General features: G+C 34.6%; 1 protein-coding gene across 1 annotated transcript; it reads right to left on the bottom strand.

Moving 5' to 3' along the window:
- Nucleotides 1-13,116: 13,116 nt before the first annotated feature.
- Nucleotides 13,117-14,130, bottom strand: LOC143566765 (uncharacterized). The gene is made up of 3 exons (XM_077053373.1): nt 14,019-14,130; nt 13,415-13,917; nt 13,117-13,302 (listed from the first exon to the last, which is right to left on the bottom strand). The coding sequence occupies exons 1-3, from the start codon at nt 14,128-14,130 to the stop codon at nt 13,117-13,119; spliced, it is 801 nt and encodes a 266-aa protein (XP_076909488.1).
- Nucleotides 14,131-14,813: the final 683 nt, after the last annotated feature.

Here is a 14,813-nt window from a genome sequence, read left to right as displayed (position 1 = left end):
ATTGGGGATTGAATACAAATCCCAAACAGCCATCAAAGGTCAAATGATGGCCGACTTCCTTGCTGAAACCACACAAAGCAGTTAAGTAGATATCCCTGTCGAAGCTCTTAAATGGTCCTTATACACCGATAGAGCATTAAACACCGAAAGTGTTGGGCAGGTTTAATCCTAAATAACCCTAACGGTGAAGAAATTATGTATTCCCTATGATTCGATTTTCCAAACTCGAGTAATGTGGTGGAATATGCAACCTTAATAACTGGTCTCAAAATAACTGAGAGGGTAGGAGCAAAACTCCTAATAGCTCACAACTCACAGACGAGTACCAAGTGAAAGAGCCAACCATTATGTATTATGAATGTATGGCTAAGGCACTGATGCAACGCTTCAACACCTACATAATAATACATATTCTCCAAAGCCAAAACAAAAAAGCTAATGCTTTAAGTAAATTAGCTTTGGTAACGTTTAGCCACCTGGAAAAGAGGTACGGGTGGAGATGATAAAAGAAGCATCGGTGAATCAAGCAGAAGTGATATCATCGGAAACCAAAAAGAGTTTATGGATGACTCCCATCATTGACTACATAACACAAGATAAGCTACCCGTTGAAAAGGGACATTCAGGAAAGTTACAAGTAAAGGTAAGGCAATATCAGGTACAAGGAGGAACCCTCTATAAAAGAACCTACCTAGGCCCATTGTTGAAATGCCTTGATGAAGAGGAACCCAGCTATGCGGTATGAGAGATCCATTAGGGAATTTGTGGAATTAATTTAGGTCCAAGGTTGATAGTAGGGAAAGTTATGAATGCTGGATATTTTTGGCCAGGAATGCACCAAAGTTTGGTCGAAGAAATCAAAATTTGTGAAGAATGCCAAAGGCATGCTCTTACAACCATGCGTGCAAAGAAAAACCTTATCCTTGTAACATCAACTTGGACCTTCCAAAAGTGGGGAGTTGACACCGTATGTCCTTTCCCCGAAGTAGAAGGGAAAGTTAAGTTCTTGGTGGTGGCAGGAGATTATTTCACAAAATGGGTCGATGATGTATTGAATAACACACTTATATTTCCTTACAATTTTATAATGTTTTAATGATTTAATATCAAATTTATGTAAGTTTAGGGGGTTAAGTGCAAAGTTTTACAAAGTTGAAATGTTTTGTGTAGGTTATGGAAAGATGTGGGAAAAAAGGCAAGAAAAAAAGAACTTGGAGGGTTTAATTGTCAAAGTTTCAAAGTTTAATCAAGGCCCGATCCAAGCCCACAAGTTAAAAGCCTTATATTATATTATATTATGATAATTAATAATGTTTCCAGCCATTATCTATTCATTAATCCCGAAATCAAAACCAAAAACCCTAAAAAAACCCTAGCTGCGATCGGAAGCACTGTAGCAGCCGGAAAAAGAAGAAAAAAAGAAGAAGGAAGCGGCGGCTGTGGTCTTTGGCGGCTGGGAAAGAAAGAAGGAGTCTTGTGGCTGCTGCTAGGGACTTTAAACATCACAAATCTCAGCCATAAACCTTGAGTATACATCCTTAAACTTTATTTATCTTTCAAGAACCTTAACTTTGATTGATTTGGTCTTTTGTTTTACATTGTTTTGCAATTGTTTGATAGATTGACTTGTTATTGATTGAGTTTGGATCTTGAATGAGTTTTATAATGTTTATGATGATGTTATTGATGTTTACTTTGATTGTTTGTGGCTGTCCAAAAGTGATGAGTAGCTAAACTTGTTTGTTCTACCTAGGATAGATGATTGTTGAGTAGTTTTAACTTGTTTAATGGATTGTTAATGTTCAAGGCTTAAATTGTTGATGTAAAGTTTAACTAAACCATGAATTAGATTGTGTGTGATGGCTGTGTTTTATTTGTTATTGCTTATAATCCTCTTACATTAGTTAATTGAATCGGTTTTGATTAATTGATTGCTTGTTAAGCTCTTTACTTGGTGTCTTGGGTTTATTTGCGGGATGCGCAACCGTAGGGATAAGTGGGTAATATATCATCTAAAATCAGTTAAAATACACCTTCTTTGAGACCGAGAGGTGATAAGAAGTAACATTGTCTCGTTGCTTTTACTTGTTAGAATTAAGACCGCGCGAGAGCGGGTTTTGTCTTGTCAAGTTTGAGTGTTTATGTGCAATTAGTTGATTTAATTTGGGTTGAGTTAAATTGTTCCTCTATCCTTGGTTGCGTAGTATTCGTCTCCATTAGGATAGTGTGTCGAGGAGACCGAGAGGAGAGTCGACATTTAAACACGTTAATGATTGTTTTTCCGGTTTATTCTTTAAAATCAACTAAATTAAGTTAAAGTTTGTTAGAGAGACTGAGAGGTAATTTGACTTTCTTAAACAAGTTTTAGTTGTGTCATCTTTTATAACCGGTGTCTTGAATATTTTCAATTCGTTGTCTTGTTATTTCTTTCAACATAATTCATTCCTAGGTAGAAGTTTTTATTCATTGAATTTAAATCAAAGTTTTCTTAAAGTATTTTGTTAACAGTTTCTTTTAATTAAGTTAAGTAATTAAATAAAATCTTAAAAATTAAATAAGTATTATTTTGGTAAGTCTTGGTTAGAGTTTTCTTAATCATAAACGTTTTCACGTGTCTTTGAGTTCAACATCCGGACTTCCTTGATGCTATACTATTTATGATCGGTACACTTGCCGGTTTTGTGTGGTTTCTATAGGATTTTCGTTTTTATAAATTTAAAGCTTAATTGTGATTCGTTCCTTATTTATATTATACATTTTCACACATCAAGTTTTTGGCGCTGTGAAAATGTATAATATAAATAAAGAACGAATCACAATTAAGCTTTAAATTTATAAAAACGAAAATCCTATAGAAACCACACAAAACCGGCAAGTGTACCGATCATAAATAGTATAGCATCAAGGAAGTCCGGATGTCGAACTCAAAGACACGTGAAAACGTTTATGATTAAGAAAACTCTAACCAAGACTTACCAAAATAATACTTATTTAATTTTTAAGATTTTATTTAACTACTTAACTTAATTAAAAGAAACTGTTAACAAAATACTTTAAGAAAACTTTGATTTAAATTCAATGAATAAAAACGTCTACCTAGGAATGAATCATGTTGAAAGAAATAACAAGACAACGGATTGAAAATATTCAAGACACCGGTTATAAAAGATGACACAACTAAAACTTGTTTAAGAAAGTCAAATTACCTCTCAGTCTCTCTAACAAACTTTAACTTATTTTTGTTGATTTTAAAGAATAAACCGGAAAAACAATCATTAACGTGTTCAAATGTCGACTCTCCTCTCGGTCTCCTCGACACACTATCCTAATGGAGACGAATACTACGCAACCAAGGATAGAGGAACAATTTAACTCACCCAAATTAAATCAACAAATTGCACATAAACACTCAAACTTGACAAGACAAAACCCGCTCTCGCGCGGTCTTAATTCTAACAAGTAAAAGCAACGAGACAATGTTACTTCTTATCACCTCTCGGTCTCAAAGAAGGTGTATTTTAACTGATTTTAGATGATATATTACCCACTTATCCCTACGGTTGCGCATCCCGCAAATAAACCCAAGACACCAAGTAAAGAGCTTAACAAGCAATCAATTAATCAAAACCGATTCAATTAACTAATGCAAGAGGATTATAAGCAATAACAAATAAAACACAGCCATCACACACAATCTAATTCATGGTTTAGTTAAACTTTACATCAACAATTTAAGCCTTGTATTATATTATATTATGATAATTAATAATGTTTCCAGCCATTATCTATTCATTAATCCCGAAATCAAAACCAAAAACCCTAAAAAAACCCTAGCTGCGATCGGAAGCACTGTAGCAGCCGGAAAAAGAAGAAAAAAAGAAGAAGGAAGCGGCGGCTGTGGTCTTTGGCGGCTGGGAAAGAAAGAAGGAGTCTTGTGGCTGCTGCTAGGGACTTTAAACATCACAAATCTCAGCCATAAACCTTGAGTATACATCCTTAAACTTTATTTATCTTTCAAGAACCTTAACTTTGATTGATTTGGTCTTTTGTTTTACATTGTTTTGCAATTGTTTGATAGATTGACTTGTTATTGATTGAGTTTGGATCTTGAATGAGTTTTATAATGTTTATGATGATGTTATTGATGTTTACTTTGATTGTTTGTGGCTGTCCAAAAGTGATGAGTAGCTAAACTTGTTTGTTCTACCTAGGATAGATGATTGTTGAGTAGTTTTAACTTGTTTAATGGATTGTTAATGTTCAAGGCTTAAATTGTTGATGTAAAGTTTAACTAAACCATGAATTAGATTGTGTGTGATGGCTGTGTTTTATTTGTTATTGCTTATAATCCTCTTACATTAGTTAATTGAATCGGTTTTGATTAATTGATTGCTTGTTAAGCTCTTTACTTGGTGTCTTGGGTTTATTTGCGGGATGCGCAACCGTAGGGATAAGTGGGTAATATATCATCTAAAATCAGTTAAAATACACCTTCTTTGAGACCGAGAGGTGATAAGAAGTAACATTGTCTCGTTGCTTTTACTTGTTAGAATTAAGACCGCGCGAGAGCGGGTTTTGTCTTGTCAAGTTTGAGTGTTTATGTGCAATTAGTTGATTTAATTTGGGTTGAGTTAAATTGTTCCTCTATCCTTGGTTGCGTAGTATTCGTCTCCATTAGGATAGTGTGTCGAGGAGACCGAGAGGAGAGTCGACATTTGAACACGTTAATGATTGTTTTTCCGGTTTATTCTTTAAAATCAACTAAAATAAGTTAAAGTTTGTTAGAGAGACTGAGAGGTAATTTGACTTTCTTAAACAAGTTTTAGTTGTGTCATCTTTTATAACCGGTGTCTTGAATATTTTCAATCCGTTGTCTTTTTATTTCTTTCAACATGATTCATTCCTAGGTAGACGTTTTTATTCATTGAATTTAAATCAAAGTTTTCTTAAAGTATTTTGTTAACAGTTTCTTTTAATTAAGTTAAGTAGTTAAATAAAATCTTAAAAATTAAATAAGTATTATTTTGGTAAGTCTTGGTTAGAGTTTTCTTAATCATAAACGTTTTCACGTGTCTTTGAGTTCGACATCCGGACTTCCTTGATGCTATACTATTTATGATCGGTACACTTGCCGGTTTTGTGTGGTTTCTATAGGATTTTCGTTTTTATAAATTTAAAGCTTAATTGTGATTCGTTCTTTATTTATATTATACATTTTCACACATCAGTCGATGCAAAACATTTGACCACCATAACAGAACATCAAATTAAGAGATTCATATGGGAACAAATTGTATGCCGATTTTGCTGATAGTCATTATAGAAAAATGGTGCAAAGATTTGCACGTCCAGCAAGTGCTAGCTTCGGTGGTTCATCCACAAGCCAATGGTCATGTGGAACGATCTAGTAGAAGAAATGTTGATGGCATCAAAGTACCCTTGGGAAAATAAGGATCGACATGGGCTGGTAAACTCCCTCATGTTCTTTGAGCATATGGAACATCACAAAAGACGGGACAAAGGGATTCACCTTTCAGTCTCATGTATGATATTGGAGTCGTTACATTAGCTGAAGTAGGAATGCAACGATACTAATCTAACAATGATGAAGAGCTTCGACTCAATCTCGACCTGATCAAAGAACGAAGGGAAATGGATGTCATTAAAGAAGTGTACTACAAAAGGGAAATGGAAAAGTATTATAATAAAAAAGTAAGAGAAGTTAGATTAAAAGAAGTTGAATATGGCATGAGAAACAACGAGGCCATTTGTGTCAAAGCACATGGTAAATTAGGTCCGAGGTGGGAAAGACCCTACATTGTTTTCGAATCAACAAACAAAGGTGTCTACAAGCTGCAGAAACTGGGTGGAACACACATACCAAGAATGTGGAATGGCATCCACCTCAATAAGTGCTACGTATAAAGCAAATGCCTGGATCAGTCCAGTGACCAGGTTCTTCTCTTTATTTTTACTTTAACCTTCAAGATATGATGGATTAAAAAGCTTATTATATAAGCCTAGTCATTTTAATGAAATATTTTATGTGGTCAAAATGTGAAAATTCTCATCAAAGAAAAACTAATCCAATGGAACACATAATGGAAAACTCCAATCAAAGGAAAAATAATCCTACTGAAAACATGATGAACTCATGAATAAGCGCTAAAAATAACAGGCCAAGTATTGAAGATAAAAAATCAAGACCACATGATACCAACCTGAGCCCTAAGGTAAGGGACTATGTTATACATACGCTAAAGAAACAGTTATACTCTAAATGCTTAAGAAGAAAATATGTTATATATACACAAAAAGATAAAGTACGTTGTACACGCTAACAAAGCATCGACAACATATGTACTTGAAAAACAAAAATGCTAAAAATACCTAGCAACAAACATGGAGAAGTGATAAAAACTGAGCATGGTAAATAATGCTAAGTGCAACAGCGACGAAAGCAAGCAAAATTAAGTAGAAAATCAGTTAAACATCACAAACAAGAATCACATGTTTGCATCAACAAAGAGGACTTGATACGATACCATCAAAGTATTTTCCCCAACACAGGGGGACTCCAAATAGAAAATGTCTAACAACGTCCAAAATCTCAAAAAAGACAACAAATCAAGTTAGGGGATCAGTAACAGTGGTACCATCAACAATATAAGGAGCATGCAAAGAAACTTGAATAGGACCAAGGAGAGCATAGGCTAAGGCAACAAAATGAGGGAGGAAAGATAAGGATAAGTTGTTGAAATCTTGCATAGCCTTCTTGACCCCTAAATTGGCGGCAGGGTTATACCCTGAAATATGCTCCAAAGGTGTCCCCATCTGAGCATGCTTATAGCCCTCCACCAAACCTGCATGATATCCCAAGCTTTTGACAACATTGTTAATGGTGCCTATTGAGGTTATCAAGTATGGGCTTGTCTTCACTGTTTGCGCAAAGTGCTTCAATCATGTCTCAAACATCCACTGCTTCTCCTTAGATAGACCAACCACCAAAGCCTTGAGAGAGTTCACCTCTTCCTCAACCGCATCTACAATTGAACAATAACAACCTTTGAACGACATAAATAACAAGAGAAACAAAACAAAATATACCCACCAGCAGAAACAGCCTCGAGAAGATTGGCTAAATGGAATATGGTAATGTTCAAAACATGGCTGATTTCATAGGCTGAACGGGCACAACGTTCTGCGAGAAGCCACCTCATGTGTCAATGGGTAAGTGCATCATGAGCCTCATCCCGGGCATGAACCAAAAATACATTAGCTTCCTTGAGCTTCTTCAACTCTTTCTACATGTCGATGTTCTCTTTCTTTTAATTTTTCATCTCATTTGTTGACCCTTGGGCTCGCAACACCTGACCCTCCAGCTACTTGACATCCGAAAATGCTCCTACCCACCTCCGGTAGAGCACACTTTTGTAAGAAACATCACCATGAACCGTGACCGCATCCGTAAAATCGGAATCTCTTAACTGACAAAAATAGTTAGTATCCAAGGGCAACCTGACATAATACAAGAAAATTTTGGCAGACTCAGCATGAGAGACGGTTTCATCTCCAGTCAAGTTCAAGTCCATAACATATTTCTCATCGCTTCGGCATCCCACAACCTCCTTGGAATGGGTACAACATGTTGATTCATCACCAACCCAATCCATCTTCTCTATATCTTCTTAGATAAAACAATAAAATTAAGATGCATCGACAAGCTACCAAATATGCAAAAAGAAAGAATCGTTACCTGCAGCCACCTTAGGCTGAGCATCCATAGTGATAGACAGATACTTCTTGGACCAAGTGACTCGCTCAGCAGCTGGAGGTTAAAAGCCTAAGTCTTTACCTGAAAACTCTGAAAACCCCCTTTTATCCTTAATAGTAGAATCACTTTATGTTTAGAATTTGGGTCACCAGTCGAAGGCCCAGATGCCCAGATTCGAATAAATTGGTTACTTGGTTAGTTGGGGAAAACTGATCGCCGAATAAATCCATAACCGAAGGAGACGAACTATCTTCGGTAGGGCTCAGTGAGGCAGATGCCTGAGGATCATAGATGTAGATCCATGAACTACATGTGGGGGACTAATGGTGGAAACGATCTGGCTGTCTATTTAAGGAAAGGAAAGCTCCCCTAGCCATAGAGAACTCCTGGACTTCAAGCTCATAAGCACCTTTCAAGTTGATAATCTTACGGAGATCATTTTTTGCATAGACAACAAACATATCAGCATATATATAACAAAAGCACATGAAAACAAAAAGGAAACTAACCTTTGCCATCAATAAACATGATGGGATAACCATTATCCGAAAACCAATTCCTACTCATATGGGACCACAACAAGATAACTTCGGGATAAGGTATCAAATCACAAGGATTTTACAAAGATCATATAGATCTTTGCCATAGGTCGATGGAGCTTCGTCAGCAACTGGCCTCTCCAAAGAAAGCCACTTGATATCCTCCAGAAGACACCGGTCATCGAGGTTAAAGAAAAAATATCTTCCATCCACGAAGATTAGACAACGGGTTAGTAGAAAGGGTAACATTGTTACGTTTCACAAAGATAAACCAATGGCCTGCCCGAGAAAGACGATTAAAAGCCCTAAAAAGCTGTAGACTAGGGTTTTGCGAAATGAACGGGATAAACATTAAAGTGAGAAGTGTGAGCAATAGCAAGGGATGGCATTGAGAAATATGAAGTTCGAAAAACATTAACACACGAAGTAAGAAATTTATAAAGGGAAACCTACAATTTCCTACCTTAAAATGGTCGGATAAACGGAGAATTTATCGGCCGAGAAAGGATAGATGAAGGGTGATGTATAAAAATATATACATCTTTTCAGCACTAAAATTTCTCCAAATAAATGTAATTTCGGCAAATATATTAGAATAAATAACCACTTATGTTTATAATTTCTATCTATAGGTAAATATAGCCCTGAGGAATAAAACGAGCTGAAATACGTAAGAAAAAAACAGAGATAAACGTTGAAAATAAACTCAATGCACCCCATGATGAATCAAGGCATGGCCATATCTATAGTTTACAGAGTAAAGAAAAAAATTAGGAAGACAAAGCATGGTCATGTTAACCCAAACACACCCATGTTATCAAGAACAAAAGGAAACGACAAAATAGAAGATTCTGAAACTAAACATGGCCGTGCCTCCCCAAAACACGAACATGCCTTCGGTAAAAGAGAAAAGGACAAAATTTGGATTGTTGTGGAAGAAAACTCGGCCGTGTTACGCCTTGCTGTACAAACCTGAAATGAGGATTTAATGAAAGATGACAAAAAAAATGGAACCATGGCCGTGCTTAGCTTAGCACGGCCGTACTTTGGGAACCTGATCATCCTATAAATTTAATGCTCATCTTCTTCATTCAATACACCTTCCAATCTCATTTACTCCACTTCAACCACCTCTTTTCACCACTATTAATTAGGAAATTATCTCATTCATTCAATCCTTGAAGATTAAGGAGATTAAGCTCTTGGAAGAGATCATTAACATCAAAGATTATCCATCCTAATTGGTTAGATTGTTTCAATTTTATCGTGTTTGTATCTACTACTTTGATAATTGTCATTATGCTTATTAGTGGCTAAAGTTCCATAGTATCATCATGGTTTATAATGAATCCTAATTAAAGTTTAATAATGTTAGTTAAACATGTGATTGGTTTTTAATTAGTAATGGTTATGTTGCAATTATCACTAGATGAGGACTGTTCAAATGCTCTTAAAACATACCTCAAGTGCCAAGCTTGACGATAAGCCAAGAAATTGTTAATATTGTGAGGTTTGGCGAACCTTAAAATAGACACCAAGTTCTGAGCGTGACGATTACCTGGGGAACGGCTACTCTTTTAAGGTCTTGGTTATTAAATTAAGAATCTTTAAATGAGTCGTGAAGGTCCGAGCTTGATAATAAGTCGAGGAATCACCATTCTTGTAAAGGCTTGGTTGGGGAAAAAACGTGAATCAAAATATTGACATGGACCAAATGGAATATTAGTAATACTTAATCATCTTAGAACGGGAATCATCAACAATGTTTGTGGAAACGGATTCTTGATATGCATCCACTAAGATCGGTTAACTACTCGTCAAGTAAGTGTGCAACATAACCTATTTAAGAACTCTTGACTGGTTATTACATGAGTTCTATAAATTTCCAAGAGTTGTGTGGATTAATATTTGCTAATTCAAGGTTAACCATTTATGACTCAACTAATCTTAATTGATATTTTATGTAAAATACAAAGGTTCTTTTTATTAAAGTATTAAGGACAATCCACTTAGTAATTTAAGGGATTGTCTCATCTTTAAAGTGAGTTATTTTATAAATATTTATCATAAACCACTTGCATACATAAAATGATGTTTTAGTGGAGACTATGAAGTTATGCATATCTCTTTCTTTAATAATCATGGAATAACATGACTTAGGAATAAGGTGTTATTCCCACTTTTAATCACTACAGCAAGCTAATATCACATGTTTACTAATTCATTGTTAAACCAAAGTTAAGAGGAGTTTGAACCAAGATGATACATTTTTATTTTTGATCTTCTACCTAAAAATATAAAAACCCAAGAATATTGTCTTTTAATTTATTTCTTTAATTTCATTTTAGAACACTTACATATCAAACAAAAACCAATATGATATTCACTTCCGGTTAAAATAAATACAACGTTTAGTAGTAAAAATAAAACAAGTGCGTCCATGGATCGATATTTGATTCATACATATACTTTACTACATATACAATAGGTACACTTGCCTATTTGTGTGTGGATTAGTTAAGATAATGATCATTTTTATAAATTTAAAACAAGACATTATGTAAACAAACCTTTAAAAACTTAACACCTTTTTCATATACCCGCACATCATATCAATGGGTTTATCTAAGAAAGCCTAGTGGGGTTCAAATCTAAAGGAATATGAAATTCGTCTACAATCATCCTGATACTATCATCGTCCATGATTGAAAAAAGAATGTGCATATTGTTTTTATTAGACATGACTGGAAAAGAAGGAATCAAAAGGGGGAAAAGAAGTTACCTGATAAGAGAAGAGAGAGAACTTAAAGAAATAGGAAACCGAAAATAAATAAAGAGAGAAATAAAGCATTTATGAGGGGAGGCATGCCTTATCAAGTAGGGATGGTAAACCGTCATAAAATTCGGGAAAACGTCAAATCAAATCAGGTCAAAGGTCAGATGAAACTCGGATGTCGAAGGGCCCACGGCTACCTTAGAAAGAAACGCCCAAAAGTTAGTCAGGCGACCCAAAACAAAGGTCTTGCATCGACTGACTAGGGGACCTTATAGGTGTAACACACCAGACCAACCATCTATAACTATGGTTGGAGCATTTTTACGAAAAGAGATTAAAAGAGCATTTATGCCCACTAAAGATAAAGATGATCGTGCATCAGACAACAGCTGGAAAAGGACAATTCTATCGTGCTCAGTCATTAGAGACAATTCTAGCTTGCCTAGCCGTGAAAAACAATAGCAAAAAATGTAGATGTCATATTGTCCTATATATATGTCCCAAATGCCTGTAACAAACAATGCTCATGATCTATATGAATGTCAATATATTTACACATATATTGTGTGTTTTCAACATCCCTTTAACATCTCTCTAAAATCACTATCATAAATCATCCATATATTAACCCAATAGAGTATATCTTAGTCCGATAATCAATCCGGCCAAAATTTGCTTTAACACTTCTCTTCTTTTCACCGCCATGAGTGATAAGCATATTGCCTTGTAATATTCATATTAATACAGGATACATATATCAAATACATTGCAAAGGAAACTAATTACGGAAACTAATCTATACTATATAATAAATAAAAGTTTTCTCTTGCCACATGTTATTATATTATGCATTCTTAGTCTTTCTTTCCGCCTCTCTCTCCTATTAATTATATATTATTAGACATACTTTTTAAGTTCTTTATATATATTTTTTGTTTAATGATTTCTCTAATTGCTTTTACAAAACGTATTTTAGTTTTAAAAAACGTTAGATTTGTTATAAAATATTTTATAAGCTGAACATTTGCATTATTTAACTTGTCTATTATAAATTAAATCATTTATATATATATATATGAAACATTTACATATATATGAAACACTTTAGCTCCTAAAACTTCTCAACGGATTCATTGTTAAAAACACATGGATCTTTAACTGAACCCGACCCGCCTTCTTTACCCTGTGACAATAATCTGCTTCTTCTATTCATATTTTCCGATCAAAATTAACCTTATTGATTCTCTTTTACCGCATATTCTTTGGCTGATCGAAAGCTTTTTAGTGTATAGTCTAATGTTGTATCGAAAGAAGTATTTAGAGATGTATGATTTATTTTTAAGTTTGTGAATAGTAGTTGTAATTTAATTTAGTACTTATATAACGGATTACTCAACTTTATTTATCAAAGGTTATCACTTACAGAATTTAAGTTGTCCAACATGTATAGGACATGGGTATCTAAACTAGTAAATATAATAAACACAATAATGAATACAAAGTTACATCCAACAGTACTCGGTTGACAAAGATTTAAGAGCTCATCTAAATATATAAAAGTTTAGAGATGTTACACCCTTGCAGGATGACTTCTATGAAAAGAGGTTGGATTGAAGTTCAGTTTGGAGTCAAAGCTATATAATCAACCAATGGATGTGGTGTTCTCTTTGGCTATTTGTTATGGTTTAACAAATTTTGCTAGTTAAAACGTCACATCAGTTCCATGTCACTGCCACATAGATAGTGAAATTTAACTAGCTAACTTTTTAACTGGCATGTTATGGTTTAACTAGCAGACAATTATTTTCTAATCATTGTTTTTTTATCAAAAAAAACTACAATAATCAAATTAATAGAAAATAGAACATTAAAAAATAAGATATAACATACAATAACGCAAATTAATAAAAAAAATAGAACATTAAAAAATTATAATATAACACTACAATAATGAAAATGAATAAAAAAAGAACTTCAAAAAATAAAACATAACAATTATAAAAGTTACTAAAAGATTTACAACTATTCTACTCGTCTTCACCGTCATCATCGTGACTCATCCACACATGTTCTACCAAATCTGATTTTAGATTTAAATGTTTTTGCATGTTTCGCAATCTCAATAATATAGTAAGTTTTTCGTCGTTGTTTAGTAGTACGGTCGGCGGTTGAACATCAGTGTAATTGTCTTGACAAATAGCTCTCCCTGAATCCTCCAATATTATATTATGTAAGATAATGCATGTATACATAATGTCACTTAATTTTTTTCTTTTCTTGTATACGTGCCGGTTGGGCAATCATACTCCATCGCTTCTTTAATACCCCAAATGCCCGTTCGATATCCTTTCTTGATGACTCATGCTTTTTCTTGAAAAAATTACGTTTATCATCGTCGGGGCATGTAAAACTACCCATCAACGTGGCCCACTCTAGATAAATACCATGATAATACCCGTATTCATACTCGACATCATTTGCATAGAACAATGACCTGGGTGCAACTCCGTCTATGATCTCGTCAAACACGGGAGACGATTGTATAACAGCAATATCGTTGTTTGCATCGGCCATGCCAAAGAAATCATGCCAAATCCAAAGATCAAATGATGCAACGGCTTCTAGTATAAGTGTTGGACCATTATGATCACCCCGATGATGCTGACCTCGCCAAGCTGTTGGGCAGGCAGCCCATTCCCAATATGTGCAATCAAAGCTACCAAGCATCCCGGGAAAACCATGTACTTGTTGATGGACCTCATATATTATTTGTATGTCACCGAATGTCGGATTCCTCAAATATCGGAAACCGTAAAGATCAATGACACCTATTAATAATAAAAAATAACAATATTGATAATAATATACTAATAACAACAATAATAATAAAAACCAATGATAATAATAATAATAATAATAATAATAATACCTTCACATAAACATAGAAGACTTTCTCGTGCAACTTTTTCAGACATCTTTAAATACTGTTTGTTGCGTCGCTCGTTGTCCCATATGTCAATTGACGAATCGCGGCTGTTCATTTTTGCAAAGTAGAAAATCCTAGTTTACGTCTAGCATCCTCTCTTTATTAGAAATATACAAACTCATGTTCTAAATCGCCGACAATTCTTAAGAATAGCGACTCATCCGAAAACGACGTTGAAATTTTTCCAAATCATAACACGGGTTCTCACAAAAATAATCTTTCACCAAAAGCTCATGAGCACCCTCACGATCCCGTTTGAGCAGAGGTCCTCTTGTACGTGGTTTTGTGCGTTCGCATTCACGGACTAAAACTTGGGCCGCTACTCGAACCGCTTCAAATATCACTTCTCTTCCATTTATGAATCGGATGAAGAGATGTTGTACAAATAATCGGACAACGAAGAGTCCGAGTACGAGTCTGTTTTATATAAAACTTAAGAGAAGAAAATGATAGAAATACGTAAAGAGTGTGTTGTGCAGTGTTTAAATACATATCATATATGTGTTTATAAATAAAGGATCAAATACGAAAATTGTTTATCGTACATTACGTACGCGACACCATCAACCCTATATTTCAAAAAACACGTGGTGGAAAATTTGTAAATTATTTCAAATCGTTTCCATCCTAATTAACCGTTGCATCGATTCAACCATCACACACACTTCAATTGATTTTGAATTGAAATACGCTATTTGCTGAAACCCAGTTGCAGATGTTCCATATTTTGTTCATATG

This window comes from Bidens hawaiensis, unplaced genomic scaffold (assembly GCF_021521415.1).
Source record: "Bidens hawaiensis isolate Kalapana, Puna unplaced genomic scaffold, B.hawaiensis_p1.1 tig00023049_1, whole genome shotgun sequence".
In the NCBI taxonomy this organism is placed as follows: Eukaryota; Viridiplantae; Streptophyta; class Magnoliopsida; order Asterales; family Asteraceae; genus Bidens; species Bidens hawaiensis.
This window is presented reverse-complemented; position numbering and strand designations above follow the sequence as displayed.

Coding starts and splice junctions, on each gene's coding strand:
- LOC143566765 (XM_077053373.1), bottom strand. CDS start 14,130: ATGAACAGCCGCGATTCGTCAATTGACATATGGGACAACGAGCGACGC. Junction 13,918..14,018: donor TCTTCTATGTTTATGTGAAG/GTATTATTATTA, acceptor TATTATTAATAG/GTGTCATTGATCTTTACGGT. Junction 13,303..13,414: donor ATATCGAACGGGCATTTGGG/GTATTAAAGAAG, acceptor ATAATATTGGAG/GATTCAGGGAGAGCTATTTG.